We start from the raw sequence: 19,296 nt of genomic DNA, 5'->3' as shown, positions 1-19,296 counted from the left end.
CGGCACACCTGACGCAGAGCCCGCACCGGCAGCCCCTGCAGGCTCCGCGCGCGCTGCCTCGCGGGGTCGCCGGGCGCCAGCCGCCCTCAGCTGTCCATCTCCGCGCGGGCCAGCCAATCGCACGCGGCTGCCCCGGCCGCACCTCCCGGGACCGGTGATGGACGTGAGCGGCAGCCAATGAGAGCTGGGCTCCGGGGGCCTGGGCTGGGAGCGGGAGCCAATGAGCATCACTTCAGGTGGGTGGAGGGAGTCGGGCTTCGGGAAGGTAGCTGCGTTCGCGTTGCTAACGTCTTCCCTTGGAGATGGGCGCGCAAACGGACCAGTGGGTCTGGGGGCGGCGGTGATGGGCGTGGAGCTGGCCCAATGAGGGTGGGGTGGGTGGGGCAGCCGCTTAGCAGCCGTGCTAAAGGAGCCCGGCGGAGGCAGCGGTGGGTTGGGGACTGAGGCGCCGGTTCTGTGGTCGCGGCTGGGACGTACGCCGGCGCCACCATCTTCCGCTGAAGGTGAGAGGCTCGGCTGCCGGGGTCCAAGGTCGGCGGCGGGAGGTGGGGGGTGGGGGGGCCGTGTGGAAGCGCGGGGAGAAGGATCCCGGCGGGGCCGACGGCGCGGCCCTGGAGGGCTGGAACGGAGCTGGAGCGGGAGCCGGGAGAAGGCAGAGGGGACTCGGGGTGGGAGGGCTGCGCTGCAGCGGTCGTCGGTTCTTGCCTGGAGGGACTTGGGGGGACCCCTGGAAGGGCGCGGAGGGAGGTCCTTGCGAGTGAGACCCTTGCAAGGACCTGGGCCTGGGGGTGCGGGAGGGCGACCCTGGGGCTGGGGGTGGGGGTGGTTTTGGTTGACGGTGGGGATCCTGGAGTGGGGACGTGGGGTCCTGTCACCCCATGCGTGGGACCTTCTCGGAGTACAAAGTGGGGTGCTCGGGTGCCCTTGGGGGTGGTGCGGGTGGAGGTCGGGATGCCTCCTGGGGTTGTGTCTGCCGCCCAGGAGGGGAGGGGTTCCTGGGGCGAGCTTGGAAGCGCGACCTCGTTTGGACGGGGCTGGGGTTGGGGCGCCGGCCCGAGAGGGAGGGCCCCGGGGTGGGCAAGGCCCAGGGCTCGGGAGGGTGGCGGCGCGCCTCGGACCCGCGGGATGGAGGGGCCGTAGGGCCGGGGCTTTGCGCGGCCCGGGAAGCGCGCGGCGCGAGCGCGGGGGTCAGTCGGACCCGGCTGGTGCGTGGACTGGGGACGCGGCTGGGGGCGTTCATGAACCGCTCGGAGACCTCCCGGGCCGGGCTGGACGCTTGGCGAGGCCCGGGCGGTTTGAGGGGCGCGAGGCGGGAAATGTGGCGGGGCACATTGCAGCAGGGTGGAGGTGGGGGGAAGGGTCAGCCCTCGCCTCGGGATCCCTTTTATTGTGTAAGTGGTCAGAGAAGAGCTGGCCGCGGCCCCTTCCTTGCCTTCTGCTGTTGGGGTCGCAGCCTGGCCCCCTGAAATCGGACTGGAACGGGGTCAGCGGGAAGTTGAATCGGCTGCGTGCTGGCCTTGGCTGGAGCTTTGTGGGCCTGTGGTGGGCGGGTGCGCCCGGGGACAGGGGGAGGCCCCCAGCCAGGCCTGCCTGGGATCTGGGGCCTTTGCCGGAGCTTCAGGGCCCGGAGCTGGGACGGGTGAGGTTTGGGTAACGTGGCCTCTGCTGACGACCGTTATCTGTTTCTTGGGGTTCCGCAGCTCTCTTCAAGATCACTGCGGTGGATGGGAGGGGTGGGGTGGGCCGGGGTAGGGTGGGGTGGGGAAAGCAGGCGGGGAAGATCCAGGCTGCAAAGGAGACAAAGACTGCCTTTTTCGCGGAATATTGTAATACTAAATCGAATACTTAAGCTTTACTGACATGCTCCTGTTTTTCGGATTCTCTTTTCCACGTTGAACCGGAGGCTTCCTTGAGTCAGGCTTAATTATTCTCGATAGTATCTCCGGAAAACTTTCATGTATTCATTGTTTAATCCTCTTCGTCGATCGGCTCTTATTAATGATTCGTTTAGCCTCGGGCTTTTGATGTTTAAATATGCTCTGCCGGCCTCAGGTTCTGCAAAAGTGGCCATTTTAGGCGCCTCCTTATTCTTCTGCATCTCACATTCCGGTTCTTCCTCGTCCTTATCTAGAGAAAGCATATGGTGTAATTGTGGGATGTAGCACACGAGCGAGCGTCTGCAGCGAAGGGGTGTGACCTGGAGAGCTTGGGCTTTTTATTTGAGCCTTTTAGGGAGATCTGTACTATGGAGATGGGCTGGATGGGGGAGGTGGGATGGGAGAAAATTTGAAGGGCAAAATGTACGATGAAAGCCCATTATTATGGACTTTATCATCTCATATGAAGAATTTAAATTCCTGGTGCTGGGTGGGTCTAAGTTTTGGCAATAATTTAGCACAGCGTGGAGTTAGCCATTGAGGGTTTGCATTCTGTGTGTGTGTGTGTGTGTGATCATTTGGTGGAATAGGATTTTGATAAATTAGCCGACGTGCACCTCCCTCTAGTGCAAATGATCTCAATTGTGGTGTTAGACTAATTGGGACAGTTTTGTTCAGGCTTCGCCATTTTGGAGGGATGATAGCTCTATCACGGATAGATGATTCACCTTTTCAAATTGGAAAGGTCTTAATAAAATGTGATTATTGCTTCATCACTATACAGTAGGTGCTGGGATGCAGATGAGAAGTGTACTGGGTGGCATTTCAATGGTAGTGGAAAATGGTCTGGGGAGGGATGGCGTGGGGGGAGGAGGCTGTCTTAACCCCAGGCTGGGAGCTCTGACTGTGGGGGGTGACTGTGTGGAGGTAAATACTTTAACAGTAATTCACCCCCCCAAAAAAAACTCATTGCCACTGAGTGAGTTGATTGGCAGAACTTTTCTGTATTGTACAAAGGTTTCTGTTTATCCCTCCCCCAACACCACACCTAAGTGTTGGAAGTTTTAAAAATGAAATATAAAGCCTTTTGCCAGATGGCGCTAGAATGTTCAAATTTGGTGATCATTTGCAAAGTGTGGTCAATCAATGAGGTTTTCACTTAACTGGGAGGCCCTATAGAATTCCTTCCCTCCCATCTTTGTAGGGACTTCCCTGGAGCCCCACTGTGGGTTTAATCCCAGCCCTACCACTTGCTAGCTGTGTGACCTTAGTCGGGTTACTGGCTTTGTCTGTACCTGATTCCTCTTCTGTAAAACGGAGCTAGCTATTAATAGTACCCCCCTCAGAGAACTGGTGAGGAATACTGGTTGATATATGTGCAGACTGCCTGGGAGAGTGCCTTTGTTCCTCTTTTAAAGGCTAGTAGACGTCTCCGTCGAGGCAAAGCCTTTTGGAGTGGTACATTGCTAAGTACTTAGTGTTATCCAGGTACTGGGTACCACGTGCACAATGGAATGAGAAGGTGAAACACAATAGGAATGGTATCACAGGTTACGCTTTAAAATGAACCAGACCTCCTCACTGGCTTCTTGAAGTCTATGGAATTCAACAACACTTTTGAGTTCTTTCCTATGGACTCAGCACAATGCTAGGCAGGGCAAGACGGTAGCGGGAGAAAGATTAAATGGCAAGATTGACCTGGGAAGTCAAGAACTTATGAAAGGGTGGCATACGGGTCAGGAGTTGCAGGAATGGGAGGGTTTGAGTTGTGGAGAAGTTGAAGCCATGAGGCTAGGGACCATTCATGTACCAAGTCTTAAGTCTTCCCATACTGTCTCCTGGACACCAGGGTAAAAGCAAACAGCCCAGGCTGTATGGGGTGAGTTAAAACTTACTACATGAATGGTCCTAGCCTCTGTGCTAACTCATAGCGACCCCTGGTGGGTTTCAGAGTAGAAAGCCCAGTCAGTCTCCCAAGGAGCTTCTGGTGGTTTCGAACTGCCAACCATGGGGCTCACAGCCAAGCACTGCACCACATGGGCTCCCTGGACACTAGGATAAGTGCTTGAAACATTTAGCAAGGGAGAGGAAACTGTCCTCCCAGTGTTTAGTTAGTTGTAGAAAAGTCTGGAACAGTAACAGGAGCTGTCCTTGCCATTTTTAGGGAGAATGCCGCCGAAGGCATGTACCTGCATATGAATACCCACCCACTCTGAACAGTCAGCCTTCTCAGCCTCTTCCCTGATGTCAGACGCGGCCCCCACACGTCGGCCCTGCCCTGGCCATTTTTAAACCTCCACTGCAGTAGCAGGCACTGGAGATTCCCTGTAGCTGTTCTCTTGGTTGTTCGTTTCTTGCATTTAAAGAACTCACGTATGTGTGATCTACCCAGTGAAATTGGGACCTCTTTGAAATTAATTTTTGTGATCAGCTTTACCCCACTCCCCAAGTGAAGTTGTAAGCATTTCCCTAACTAGATTAAAATTTAATAGCTATAAAGAAGCTGGAAAAAATGTTGATTGATTTAAAATGTGCCAATTTGGTCAAAATAATTCTTTACATGTAGAATTTCCTTCTTGTGAAAAAGAAAAAAAGAAAGAAACCAGCTCTGAAAATGACCTAATATTTTATCCCAACTTCTAGTTGCCCACTGAATTTAAGCATATAATTACATGCCCAATATAAATCTAGAGCGATGTGTGTGTGCCTACTGGATGCAAAACACTTTCCTAAGTTTTTAAAGAAATAGTTGTCTTCCATCCTACAGTTTATATCTAATAAGAGTTATAAGAATAACGAGAATAACTTATTATAGTTGGTTATAGTTGGCTGTTTTCTCTTTTAAAAGAATGTAGGTGAAAGTTTACAGGGCAGATTAGTTTCCCATTAACATTTTGTACACATTTTATTTCGTGTCATTAGTTGCGATCCTATCCCTCAGAGCTCATCCCACTGACCGTCCGTCCTGAAAGCCTGGATTCCTGCTTGCCTTAATCTTCACAGCTCACACCAGCTAATTTACATCCGAGTTCTGGCCTCCCTTCTCCGCAGTGTGCTGTGTATCTGCTGCATAGGGAGAACACCATTAACTGTCTCTTACAACAGTTCCTAGGCGGGAGGGGCGTTGGTCACCGTCGTTCAGAATGTGTGTATTGCCTCCTAAGCTGGTGCCTCTGGAGCCCTGGGGATGCAGTGGGCCGGGCTAAGCTCATGATCAGTGGTTCGAATCCACCAGCCATTCTGTGGGAGAAAGATGGAGGCGGTGTGCTTCCGTGAACATCATGGGGTTGATACTAGGCATTATCGACTCTGACAGTGGGTAAACGAGTGCCTAAAGAAGGCAAGTACTACCAGTTTGGTCGTAAAGTGTGTCCCCATGTGCATTGATAGGTTGAAGTCTTAATGTTTGGTCGTTTGTGTTTTTAAATCTAATGTTTTGATTTGTGGTTTTTGTTTTATCCAAGACCATAACACTGAAAACACCAGCGTATTCTTTAAATCATGTCATGCGCCAGTCAGTCTAGCCCGTTGGCTTTCAACTGGTTTTTCCTACCTCCACATAACTTCTCGGTGACTGGCAGGCAACTAGAGAACTGTGACACAGCCCTGGGACCAGCAGCAGTAGCATTTTGTGGGAACTTGTTAGAAAGTACAAATTATCACTTCCACTTGGACCTGCTGAATCAGAAACACCGAGGATGGAGCCTAGCATTGTATGTTGTGAAAGCTTTCCTTCCAGGTGATTCTGATGTCTGTTAAGGTTTGAAGCCTCGCTAGAGCAGGGAGTCTTCGTGACTTAGTTGGTCTGTTAATCGCAGGTCAGCTCCTCAGGAGTCTGACAGGTCTTTCTACCTCTGTAAAGAGTTAGTCTCAGAACCCCACAGGGGCAGTTCTACCCTGTCCTAAAGTGCCGCTAGAGTCACGTGGTCTTGACCGCAGTGAGTGAATGAGTGTCCCTAGAGCATGAGTGTTTGTAATGCGTTACATTGTAACAACTTTTGGAGACGATTTGGAGTTCTTCAAGGTTGGTGGTTCAAATCCACCAGCTGCTCCTTGGCAGCATCATGAGGCTATCTGCTCTGGTCAAGATTCACAACCTTAGAAACCATATATAGGATTGCTGAGTCGGAACCAACTTGGAGGCAGTGAATTTGGGTTTTGATGGATGCTTTGTGTGTATGTAACACATTCCATGATAGTGATGTCGTGGATTTGGAAACGAATATATGGACCGAAGGTTAAGAACATAATAGGGTCCCCACGAGTCAGAGCTGCAGGCACTGGCGTGGGGATTTTGTGGGCGGTATCTGGAATCCCTGGATCGTGCAAATGACGAAGCTCTGGGCGGCTACTGAAAGGCTAGAATTTCGAGACCACTCAGACATGCCTCTGATGGAAGGCTTAGCACGCGGTGCTGAGAAAGCAGCCATTTGCAAACCCTGTGGAACATATAGCTAGGTTCTTGACATGCAACTCTTGGGTTGGCTTGATCTTATCTCTCGGATACTCCCTCCCTCACCGAGTGCCATCGACTCAGCACGGCATAGGACAGGGTAGAACTGCCCCTGTGAGGTTCCGAGACTGGGAGCCGCTGGTAGTAGTTAACTGCTAACCTTGTGGTAAGCAGCCCAACCTGTAACCACGACAGTACCCAGGGCTCCTCGCTGTGATGCTGCTGTGAAGTATTACATGGGCTTTCAGGGTGAGCTGTTCAGTTGATCCTCTTGAGAATCTGCAGACAGGTATAGCTGTTCTCTTGTGTAAAAGCAGACATATGCACACGTGGCAGCCCTGGTAGTGCTGTGAGGTCAGCATTGGGCTGCTAACAAAAAGGTCAGCAGTTCAAACCCAGCAACCATTCCGAGGGTAAGAGGCGAGGCTGTCTGCTCCCATGAAGACGTACAGTCTCAGAACCATAGATTGGTTGCTGTGATCTGGAATGGACTTGATGGCAGTGGGTGTGGGGGTTGAGGCATACATTATGTGTGCACAAGGCCGCTGTAGGGGTCTGGTGGAGTTTGAGACTGAAGGTTGTGAACATATTAACTTTGACTTGCTTTATGGTTTTCCCACTTAAGCCTTCAGTGCGCTTCACAAGGAACCCTTCTCATTGGAGCATAGGGATCTACGAGTTGTCCCTGACTTGTTTTTCAGACCTGGAGCTCCAGATCTTTCTTCCTCGTCCACCTCAGTCTGCAAGCTCCTCTGAAACATACCCAGCACAAAGCCTTCACTGAACGTTGGGTGGGAGTAAGCTAGGGGGTGTATTGGCCAGGAACTAAACCAGGCTGTTGTCCTGCAAGGAAAGTGAGAATTCCACCACCAGACCACCACTGCTCCCCCAAAACCAAACTCCCTGCCTTCGAGTTGATGCTTGACACATAGCGACTCTACACGTCACGAGAAGGTAGAACTGCCCTGCGTTTCCGAGACACTGACTCTTTAGAGGAGCAGAAATGTCTCATCTTTCACCCACAGAGCTGCTGGTGGTTTCGAACTGCTGACTACCTTGTGGTTAGCAGTCCAACACGAGGGCTTCTAAATAAACGAATGACTTAGCAGAAAAAAAGCCATCAAACCAAATTAAACTCTGCCATGGAGTCAATTCCAAATCATAGCGATCCTATAGGACAGAATAGAACTGCCCTTGTGGGTTTCTAACTCTACAGTAGGAGAAAGCCTCATCTTCTGCCGTGGTCTCGAACAAGTGACCTCGTGGTTAGTAGCCCGACTTGTGACCCACTCGGCCACCGGGGATCCTCAGTAAAAACGACACTCAGTAATGGCTAAGGTTAGCAGTTCTTTTTCTTCTGCACTGGTGAGACTATATCTGGATTATTGGCCGCACATTTGGAAAGGACATGGCACAGTGGAGTCTGTTAAGATACGAGAGACCAGGGTAATGGAATGAGGTTTGCTGAATGATAGAATGCTCTGGCTGAAGAGGGAGGGGACAGGGAGTCGAGTCGGAGCAGCTGCAGGAGTGGGGGTGGAGGCCGGACATCGACCATCACGTAACTTGAAAGGCTGCACTGATGTGAAAGTGCACTTGAGTGCCGGTCCCTTGTGGTTCCACACAGCCCCCTGGGGGCTGTAGCGACACCAGCGGGGACTGTTTGTGGAGGCCTTAATAAGGAGGAACTTCTGAAAGTGCAAGGGAGGTGCATGTCGGTTTTTTCTTTGCTCGTGTAAGCGATCATCGTCTTTTGTAGCTGTGTTCTTGTGGTCATCCCGGCTCTGAACCTTTTCATACACATCACCTGCCTGTCCTATCTCTCCTCTCCCCTCTGCCGCCCCTACCTCCTTCTTTTTTCCCTTCATTTCTCTTCCCCCTTTGAATTCCCCGTTTGATTTTGTGGTGAAGGGTACAAGAGGAGGTGTAACAAACAAACAAAAACTCAACCTGGGACTTGGCTTTTTTCCTTCTGTTTGCTTTTCAGTCCTTAATAACCAAGGACAAAATCTTGAGTGGCTTTCTGACAACCAGAGTCATACTCTGTGGCCACCACCGACATACCTTGGAAACACAGCTAGTGTGACTGAAGAGGACTAGCGTATACTCCTGTGTTGATCTGCCAACGCCTTTAAGTGTCTTAGAAAAAGCTTTCAGATCCTCAAGTTGTATTTTTTTTAAACCTATCTAACCTCTTTTCTTTCTGTTTCCTCCTCTCCGTAGAGGTGCTTGCTTGCGGATCCTTCTGCTCACCATGGCACAAAGAAGTGGCCTGGAAGATCCAGAGAGATATCTCTTTGTGGACAGGGCGGTCATCTACAACCCTGCCACCCAAGCCGACTGGACGGCCAAGAAGTTGGTGTGGATCCCATCAGAGCGCCATGGCTTCGAGGCGGCGAGCATCAAAGAAGAGCGGGGGGACGAGGTTATGGTTGAGCTGGCTGAGAACGGGAAGAAGGCCATGGTCAACAAGGACGACATCCAGAAGATGAACCCCCCCAAGTTCTCCAAAGTGGAGGACATGGCAGAACTGACCTGCTTGAACGAGGCGTCCGTCTTACACAACCTGAAGGATCGCTACTATTCAGGACTCATCTATGTGAGTATTCCCGCGAAGTGACCGCGGAAAGCCATGACTTGGAATGAACAGGACTGATGGCTAATCTCAGGTGGGAGCGTGGAAATACACACACGCGCTCGGGTTAGCCTCGCTGTCTGTACTAAAGGTTTGTGAGATTCTCGCTTACCTGAGTCTTCCTCTGCTCTAAGTCTTCACCAATTCTTCTTGGCTCACCCAACCAGCAATCAAGTATGGTGCTTGAAGATTTACAGAAGTGCCCTGGAGAGCAGCCTGTGGCCGAGAGATTGGGGAGTTTATAGAGTCCGAAAAGGCAGACAGCAGAGCCCCAGGGCTGTAGATGATACAGGTACCTGTCCAGGAGGGGCTGCATGCTTTGAGGCCCCATCACAGAGGAAGAAGGATTCCCTTGGGTATGGGGAGCTGGGAAAGATAAGCTCTGAGGTTTCTAAGCGGAAACGACTGAGGGCGAGGTTGATGCTTGGGGGTTTCCCTTGTGGTTAGCAGCTGACGATGCCACTTACCATGTAGGATAGGAAGAGATCAGATCAAGAGGAAAAGAGCAAGCCAGATACTGGTGGCGTGATGGTGGGGAACTCGAACCATAAGAGAGATCTGAGGGGATGTTAGCCAAACGTGACAATGTCTTAGCATGACGAGAACCAGGGAGAGAAGTGAGAGACATAGTCTGGATTTGGGGAAGGGTGGTTGAAGTTTATGCAAGGAGTGTGTTAACAGAATTGTTACAGAGTAACCTAGATTGCCCGCAAGGAGCCCTGTGGTGTAGTACTCACCGAGCACCTACTGTGTCCTGGAGGCTTGGGGAGGGTGTGGCGAACAAAATGGGCAGGGCCCTGCCTCCGTGATGCCCGCAAGCAACCGTCAGTTGGAGGAGTTCAGAAACAGCGGCATCCTGTAGGAAGGGGAGCAGGCCCGTGGGATGAAGAGATGTCGCGGTCAGGGAGGACCTCTGGGGAATTCTGTTCACAGGACACAGCTCCTGCTGTGCACTGTCCAGTCGACGCTGAGTTGTCACCGTCCCAGGTGCTGGTGTAACGGTACAACTGCCACACAGCTCTTCCTCGGGTGTCATCTCTATAGAAGGAGCCCTGGTGGTGCTGCAGGTCAAGCGTTAGGTGGCCAAGAGCCCGGCATTTTGAACCTGTCAGCCGCTCTGTGGGATGAAGATGAGGCAGACTGCTTCGATAAAGACTTAGAGCCTTGGGCACCCTAGGGAGCAAGCAGTTCTACACTGTCCTGGAGGGTTGCTACGTGTCAGAACCTACTTGATGATACCATGGGCTTGGGTTATGTATGCATTTACTTTTTAAGCCTTTATAGGAGCTGATCACGACATCTTTTAACTTGTGGAGTGGCTGGTGGGTTCCAACTGCTGACCTGGCGGCTGAACACTGAACCATTGTGCTACCGGGGGCATGTTAGGAAAGAGCTAGTGATGGGAAACCCTGAAAAAATGCAAAGTTAATTTGTTGACATTTGTTAGGGAAGTTTCAAGTGTGATAGTCCCATCCATCCATCCATCCATCCATCCATCCATCCATCCATCCATCCATCCATCCATCCATCCATCCCCTCATCCCCTCTATCTACCGATCTCTGAAATAGTGTGCAAAGAGTTAAGAGGCATCGGGTTGAGAAGGTCACCTGATGAGCGTGGCAGAGGTCTGGAAAAGAGGGGAAGCCAAGGAATCAGGGAAAGACTGGAGCGCAGTGCTGGCCAAGTCCAGCTGCCCCTGAAGGGCAGGGCTGTGTGATGTTTGCCAGATGATAGGATTGCTGCAGAAGAGTCGCCAGGTCTGTGGAGGCAGGGAGACGTGGCTCACTGTTGTTTCTGGTGCTGGCACAGTGCCTGGCGTACAAGTGAATGTCCTTTCCCTCCTTACCAAAAAGCCGAAGGGGCTGAGGTTCCCTCTCTAGTCCTGGTTGCCAGGTGTAGACGCCTGGGCAGGAGGAACTGCTGGATCCATCAAGGGTGGCACAGAAGGGAGTAAAGGAGTGAGAAGCTGGGAAGGCGAGAGTTGTCAGACTTTAATGCTGGCAGCTAAGAGGGGGGAGGTGGATGCTGCGGACTGTGCTAGATACATGTTTGACGTATACCCCTTAGCCACTCCAAGACATCAGCAGTCAGCCCCACTTCATGGATCCGCTGTGGATTAGGCATGGTGTAGTCCAGTTTGAAAGCCCCAGTGGATAAAGCAGGAACATTGAGACGCATTTTCTGAAATCCCGGCTCTTGAGGACAGGTCTTTCCTGATCCCTGAGCTGCCATGGGAGGTCTGCCTAGAGCGCTTTCTCTGCGCCGAGGAGGAGGGGGACCGCGAGGAGCCCCTTGAGGAAAAGCGTGCGTGTGGTTCTTTAAGTTCCAGGTTTTGAAAACCAGGACACAGCAAGGAGGTGCCGAGGGAGTATAAAGGATCGACTTTGGGGCCAGGACGTGGCGCCCCACCAGACTCATCCGGAAAACACTCCTAAAGGCCAACTAACAGACCTTGAACTACTAACAGAAATTTTTTTGGGGGGCTGTCTTTTTGTTTTGTTTTTCTTTCCTCTTTTAAATTTTGTATGTCAGTGGCTTTTTTGTCTGTCAGTGTGTTGGTGTTGCTGCTGTCGAAGCCATGTTCTTATGTGCCACTAGGGCGCTGTCAAAGCCATCTGCATTTGTATGCACATATTACTATATCAGCAGGTCCACCTAGATAAGATAGGCTGGACAAACAATGAGAAGAAAATAATGGGAACAACGGTCCGGAGGGACATGGGAGCGTTGGAGGTAGGGGAAGGGAGAAGGTGTTGGCCAACCCAGGAACAAGGGAACAACGAGTGGTTCGAAACCAGTGGAGGGAGGGGATGGGAGGACTGGTAGGGAGTGACCAAGGGCAAGGTAACTGAGAGGAATTACTGAAACCAGAATGAGGGCTGAACATGGTAGTGGGACAGGAGGAAAGCATAGGGAAATAGAGGAAAGGAGTAGGAAGCAAAGGGCACACATAGAAGCCTAAATACAGACATGTACATATGTAAATATATTTATGATTATGGGAGAAATAGACCTAGGTGCATATATTGATAGGTTCAGTAGTAGGGTAGCAGATGGACGTTGGGACTCCTCGTGCACACTCCCTCAATACAATAGCACCTTGCTCAGCTAAATGGTCATTCCATGATACCCACCTTTCCGACATGATCACTGAAGACAGATGTGTGTATACGCAAACATGGTGAAGAAAACTGATGGTGCCCGGCTATCAAAAAGATATAGTGTCTGGGGTCTTAAAGGCTTGAAGGCAAACAAGCGGCCATCTAGCTTGGGAGCAACAAAGCCCACAGAGAAGAAGCACACGGCCTAAGTGAATACAAGCTGTTGAACGAACCAGGTAGCAGACACCAAAGAACAAAAACCATCATTGTGTGATCACCTTCCTCACACAAACGCTGAAGACGAATGTGTGCATAAGCAAGTGTGGTGAAGAAGGCTGATGGTGCCCAGTTACTGAGAGATACAGCGTCTGGGGACTTAAAGGCTTGAAAGTAACAAGCGGCCATCTAGCCCAGAAGCAACAAAGCCCACATGGAAGCAACACACCAACATGTGTGATCATGAAGGGCTGAGGGGACCAGGTTTCAAACAACAAAGGCGGGGAAAAAATATCATATCACCGTGAATGAGGGGAGTGCATGATAGGGACCCAATGCCCATCTGTGGACAGCTGGACATCCCTTGCAGAGGGGTAGTGGGGAGGAGATGAGTCACTCAGGGTTCAGTGTAGCAACAACGAAACTCAAAACCTTCCTCTAGTTCTTGAACGCTTCCTCCCCACCTATTATCATGATCCCAATTCTGCCTTGCGGACCTGGTTATACCAGAGAATGCACAGCGGTGCGGTAGGGATCTGAAAACACGGGGAATCTAAATCTAGGACGGATGAACCCCTCAGGACCAGCAGACCAGCGGTGAGAGTGGCGACACTGGGAGGGAAGGGGGTGTAGAAAGGGGGAACCGATCTCGGGGATCTACATGTAACCTCTCTGGGGGATGGGCAACAGGAAAGTGGCTGAGGGGAGACGCCAGGCAGTGTAAGATAAGATAAAATAATAATTTATAAGTTATTAAGGGTTCATGAGGGAGGGGGAGGGGGAAAGGAGGTGGGGGGGGAAGAAAATGAGCTAATTCCAGGAACCCAAGTAGAAGGCGAATTTTCAGAATGATGAGGGCAACGAATGTATAAGGGTGCTTTACTCAATTGATGTATGTATGGATTGTGAGTTGTATGAGCCCCAATAAAATGATTTATTAAAAAAAAGAATGAAAAAGAAACTATGTAATAAAAGATTCAAAATGTTAAACAAAAACAAAAAACTGGACACCTATTTTTCTTTGACAGACTTGATGGTTTAACTAAGGGAGTTGGCAGACAGTGGTTACCAATTGGGTTGTGATCCACAAGGTCAGCAGTTCGAAACCACCAGCTGTCCTGAGGGAGAAAGACAGGGCTTTTCACTCCCATTAACGGTTACCATCTTGGAAACTCACAAGGGCAGTTCTGTCTTGCTTTGCAGGGTCATGAGGGGGTCACCATCAGCATGGACCCTTGACAGTGAGTTGGGGTTTGGCTTGGTGCTTGAAAGGAGAGTACCCCAGCAGGTCAAACAGTTAACATGATTCGCTGCTCAATCCAGGGTTGGCGGCTTGAATCCATCCCGTGGGTACCTCCAAAGAAAGACGGACTTCTGAAAAGTCAGCCATTGAAAACCTGTAGGACAGTTTACTCTTGATTTTTCTTTTTTTTTTTTTTAACTCTTGGCACACTGCCACCAAGAATCAGGATTGATTGAATGGCAATTGGTACCGGTACTGGTTACGTCCCCCCCCCCACCCCAACTCCTTTTCAACTTTTATTTAGTTTTTACTTTAAAAAAAATCATTTTATTGGGGGCTCATACAACTCTTACCACAATCCATACATCCATCCATTGTATGTCAAGCACATTTGTATATTTGTTGCCATCATCATTCTCAAAACATTTGCTTTCTACTTGAGCCCTTGGTATCAGCTCCTCATTTTTCCCTCTCCCTTCCTGCTCCCCCTCCCTCATGAACCCTTGATAATTTATAAATTATTATTATTTTGTCATATCTTACTCTGTCCGACGTCTCCCTTTACCCACTCTTCTGTTGCTCCTCCCCCAGGGAGTGGGGGTATATGTAGATCATTGTGATTGGTTCCTCCTATCTCCCCACCTTCCCTTTCCCCTCCTGGTTAGTTTTTACTTTTGATTGTGAATCGGGTGAAGGTTTACAGAGCTCTGACCCCACCACACAACCTTTTCTTACATCCATCAGGTAGGAAGGTGGGGAAAGATACTGATAGAACTCACCTGCAAGTAATTGTGAACAGGCTTACCTGGAATGCCCTCCTGCCACACATACAACGAGCCTCTGGGAAGCAGTAGGAAGGAGCTCGTTACCAGCAAGAGCCAGGGGTGGAGTGCATCCTCTGGACCCGAGATCCCTGCTCAGTGGACCTCCTGAATCCCAAAGACAGCTGGACTGTCAGAGTTGCCGCAGCCGGACCAAGAGCCATATCCTGGAACAGTGATGGACTCCCCAGTGCACAGAGCAAGTAAAGCTGAGTGCTTCTCTGGACATCTCTATGGGAGCAAATAGATTTGCCTTTCTTCCACAGAGTGGCCGGCAGGTTTGAACCGCCAACCTTGTGGTTAGAGTCCAGTCCTTACTTGACAGCACGACTTGTGTTCCTCGAACTGTAGAAACAAGTGTGGAATTTGAGCAGTCGTATGCGTGTATCTTTTACTCATATTCTTCAACTTCTCTAGATAATGCTTGATTAAGCTGGAGTCCCAGCAGGTAACAGATGGCCCTCAAATCTGAGACTTTAATAAATGATTTACAAACACGTGGGCAGAAGTTTTTAAAAAACATAAGGGATACAGCAGTGTCCCAAGGCTGGTTGTGTCTGAGAGTCCTCGATACACCATGGCCTTTACAGTAACAGGGAAGAGCTGTGAGCTTCAGTTGGTGAGGACAGCCGTGTGGTGGTTGATAATGGCCATTGAGTCAGTTCTGACTCAGTGACCCCACATGGATCAGAGAGAGTAGCACTGCGCCATAGGGGTCTCCTAAGACTGTGACCTTGCCCAAGCCAGTCTGGCGTGGCTTCCGTGGGAGGTGCCTTTGAGTGGTTTGTTTGGCCTGCTCACCTTTTGGTTAGTAGTTGGAGTACTTACCTGTTCCCACCGCTCCTACAGAGAGGGTTACCTGATAGGCATTGGCAGTAGTGATTCACTGGTAGAATCCTCCTCGCCTTCTACTGGGGAGAACTGGGCGTGACACCCAGCCAGTGGACCTCATGTGCAGCCATCAACCCATCTGTCAGGGGAGGTGTACGTGCTACTATTGCTGAGCTACCACACTTAACGCTGGATGCAGAAGAAAGGCCTGGCCGTCTTCTTCCAAAAATCCGTCGGTGAGGACCTTGTAGATGGCAACAGTCCAGTAACCCACAGCCGATCATGGGATTGGCTCATTGTGTTGTCCTGGGATCCCCATGAGTCGATGCCCCTTACCACCTTCTCAGAACCGTGGCCGTCCTTAGATGCAGATGGCAGCTGGCACAGCTAGCATCTGCCAAATAAATACCACCACCTCCCACCTTCAGTCGCTGCTTTCCGTTTGAAGCCAGAGGGGGAAGGGACTTGATGACCGAGCTTAGTTAGGGTCAGTTTCAGTCTCGTGTGGAACGGAATGTTTGCTATATGGTAAGCAGTAAGGCCACGATGACAGTCCTGGTGGTGTGCTGGTTACAGGTTGGGCAGCTGGCCTCAGTACAGTTACTTACCAGCTGCTCCTTGGGAGCAATACGAGGACGAGGTCTGCTCTCGTGAAGATTGGCCCGGCTGCGGCTCCTCTGACAGTCCAGCTGTCTTTGGGATTCAGGAGGTCCACTGAGCAGGGATCTCGGGTCCAGAGGATGCACTCCACCCCTGGCTCTTGCTGGTAATGAGCTCCTTCCTACTGCTTCCCAGAGGCTTGTTTTGTATGTGGCAGGAGGGCATTCCATGCTAAGGAGTTTCAATAAGTTTGAGAAATTCTGTTGTCTTCCCATTTCTTTTTTCCCCCATGAACGTTTTGAAGCCCCCTCATCATGTGTATATCTATCCTTGTTAATTCTTATCGATTAATAGTTTACTTGAAAATTTCTCTCGAATTTGCGATCAACATGATCCTGTTGTCTACAAGTAATACGTTTCTTTTTTCCTTTCCAATCCCTACGCGGTTCATTTTACGAGCATTTTGCGTTGTGCAATGTTGACTAGACGTGGTGGGAAACCCACTGCCGTTGAATTGATTCCAACTCATAGCCACGTGCCCTAGAGCTTGCCTCCATGAGTTTCTGAGGCTTGAACTCTTCTACGGAGTAGAAAGCCACATCTTTCTCCCATGGAGCAGCTGGTGGACTCAAACTGCTGACCTTGTTGTTAGCAGCCCAATAAATAACCCACTATGCCACCAGGGCTCTGATGTGATAATAGGCCTCCTTAAATCATTCCTCATCTCAGCAGGAAAGCTTTTTAGTATGTTACCATTAAAGAATGTTGCATGCTATTTGATTTTGCTATTTTAAGAGTATTTTTTATCAGATTATGAAACATTTCCTTTTCCTATTTTCTTGGCCTGAATGGGTAAAATAAAAAAAATTCCAGATTAGATGTTAATCTATCATATATATATATATATATATATATATATATATATATACATACATATATATATATACACACACACACACCTTTTATTTTTGGTGCTACACTAATCTTGCAAGGGCTGAGGTTTGCTTTTTATATATTGACTACCTGGGTTCTATTTTGCTGATATTTTGGGTAAGCGTTTTGCACCTCTATTCCTGAGTGAGCTTCACTTACAATTTTCTTTTCTTGTACTGCCCTTGTCATGAAGATTTTCCTTGGGGGGTGGAGATTCATCTTTATGTCGTCTCTAGAAAAGTTTATAGAGAGTTGATAATTCTTTTAAATAATGGGAGTTTTCTTTGAGGGGCAATTTTTCTTTAATAGACAGTAAACCCTTCAGATTTTTTAGTTTCAATTTTGATAATTGTTTTTTCAAAGAATTGAACTGTACCCACCTAAAATTTTTAATTTATCTGCATAAAAGCTAATCATAAGTTTCTATTTAAAAAAAAATTTTTTTTAGGCTCTATAGTGCTCTTTCACATCTGACTTGGATAATTTTTTTTTTAATGAGTCTCACCTGAGGTGTATCAGTTTATTAGTCTTTTCAAAACCAGGTTTTTCTGACTTTGTTATTCTTGTCTATTCTTCTTTGTATCCGGCATCTATTTTTCACACATTTGTCTCCTTTGACTTCATGTGGGTTTAATGATCTGTTCTCTGACGTCTTCAGTTGGATACCTAGACCACTCCCGCTCCTCCCCCCCCCCCCCCCAGCCACTGTCTTCTGTTATGTACATTAATGACCATACATTTTCCTGGGACGCTTTGGTTTGCCGTATGCTGCAAGTCTGCTCTTCTGTGTTTTCAGACTGGGATGGGAGCGGTGATGGTGGCAGCCAGGCTAAAGAGAACTCGCAGGTGTAGAGCTGAGTCCAGAATCAGAACTTCGGGTTGTAATGGTTATTTTATTTTTGTGTACTCTCAGTGGGTAGCCCTCAGAATCCACTGAGTGCCTGGGAGGCTTACCACGCACCTCCTCCTGGGCGGGCCGGGCCTCCCATTTAGTGTGCCTCGGTAAGCTGCTTCGCATCTTGCTTCTCAGCGAGACTCTGGAGTTGGTAACTGGTGGCATAGTGGGCTCACTGCAGTGTCAGCCGTTTGAGCTCTCCAGTCAGTGTGCGACAAAGGTGAGGCTTTCTATTCTCCGTGAAGAGATACTCACATCTTGGGAACACACGGGGGCAGTCCTGCCCTGCCCTGTCTTGTTGATAGGAGTTGATGCCAGTTGAGTTTGGCTGGTTTTTGTTATCCTCAAAGACACAGTATTTCCATATCATCCTACATTCAGTCAGTGTTCGAATTTTTCTCATAAATGAGCTTCTTTTCAGGTGGTCTGTTAAGTTCAGGGTTCCAAGAAGGTGGACGTAGTGTAGTCCGTCAGTTGCTGTGTTTCCTAATTCGCAGGCTTCCCTCTTTTTTTTCTAAATGAATAATCCATTTGTGCTTTAGAATTTTCTAGATTCCAGATCTTGTTGATTGCATTTCTGTGGACTGTACTTAATACTTTCCTACCTCCCGTATTTCTTTTAAATTAGTAACTGGCACCAGAGCGCAGATTCAAGAGGCACGTCATGCCATGTGATGGGTCAGTTCACGATGCTCTGATTGACTGAGTCAGTCAGAGCTTGCTCAACCCGACATTCGCTTCCATTGTGTCTTCATCTGCCAATCACTTGATGACCAGACTTGTCCAGATCCTTTTTTTTTTGCTGTTTTGTCTGCCCCCCAAGAGGTGACCTTATGTCCTAGCCAAGTGATCTTGGATACATTTGAATCCATCATTTTGGTGTGCTGAGTCCCTGTGTCAGATCACTATTTATTGAGGGTTACAAAATCATGATAGTGGAATGCTAACACTTTTTTTTTAGCATTTGTTAGTTTAGTGAATTCTTTTAAATTCAATGTATATAATTTAGACATTAAGTTTTCTTCAGGTTTACTATCATTGCTTTAAAAAAAAAGAAACATTGTTCTTAATGAAGGGCAATGTATCCGAGCGGAAATAGAGCCAAAAAGAGGGTGAGCATGTTAGTGGGACATGAGAAAGGTAAAAGGAATAGAGGGCAATGCACATATATTTTGTACAAGTTAAGATAGCAGACGGACTTTGGACCTCTACTCAAGCCCTCCCTTAACACAAGAACACATTGTTCCAATAACCCAGCACTCTTTGATGCTCATCTTTCCAACACAATTGCTGAAGACAAAACGGGTGCATAAGCAAATTTGAAGAGAGCAGATGGTGCCTGGCTCTTAAAAGTTATAGCATCTTGGAGTCTTAAAGGCTTGAAGTCAAATTAGCAGCCATCTAGCAGGGAAGCAAATATAAGCCACCATGGAAGAAGCACACCAGCCTGTGTGATCACGAGGTGTTAATGGGAGCAGGTATCAAAGATCTAAAACAAACAATTCTATTGATGTGAAAAAGGAGGGTTGGAGTGGAGACCCAAAGCCCATCTGTAGACAATTGGACATCCCCACAAGTGGTATATGGGATTATTCAGCCAAGGTGCAGTATAGCACCAACAAAACACACATCATTCCTCTTGTTCCTGAATAAACACCCCCTGGCTCCAAACCCCCCCCCCTTTCCCCCC

General features: G+C 49.1%; 1 protein-coding gene across 1 annotated transcript in view; it reads left to right on the top strand.

Moving 5' to 3' along the window:
• Positions 1–359: 359 nt before the first annotated feature.
• The window catches only part of MYH10 (myosin heavy chain 10), a 127,451-nt gene continuing 108,514 nt past the window's right edge, over positions 360–19,296 (top strand). The window contains exons 1-2 of the mRNA XM_075560917.1: positions 360–503; positions 8,554–8,929. Coding sequence (XP_075417032.1) covers positions 8,585–8,929 — 345 coding nt within the window. The 5' untranslated portion in view covers positions 360–503; positions 8,554–8,584. The remainder of the gene's footprint in view (positions 504–8,553; positions 8,930–19,296) is intronic.

Source organism: Tenrec ecaudatus, chromosome 10, assembly GCF_050624435.1.
Source record: "Tenrec ecaudatus isolate mTenEca1 chromosome 10, mTenEca1.hap1, whole genome shotgun sequence".
NCBI classification, from domain to species: domain Eukaryota; kingdom Metazoa; phylum Chordata; class Mammalia; order Afrosoricida; family Tenrecidae; genus Tenrec; species Tenrec ecaudatus.
The sequence above is the reverse complement of the archived record's forward strand: the minus strand, read 5'-3'. Positions and strand labels throughout refer to the sequence as shown.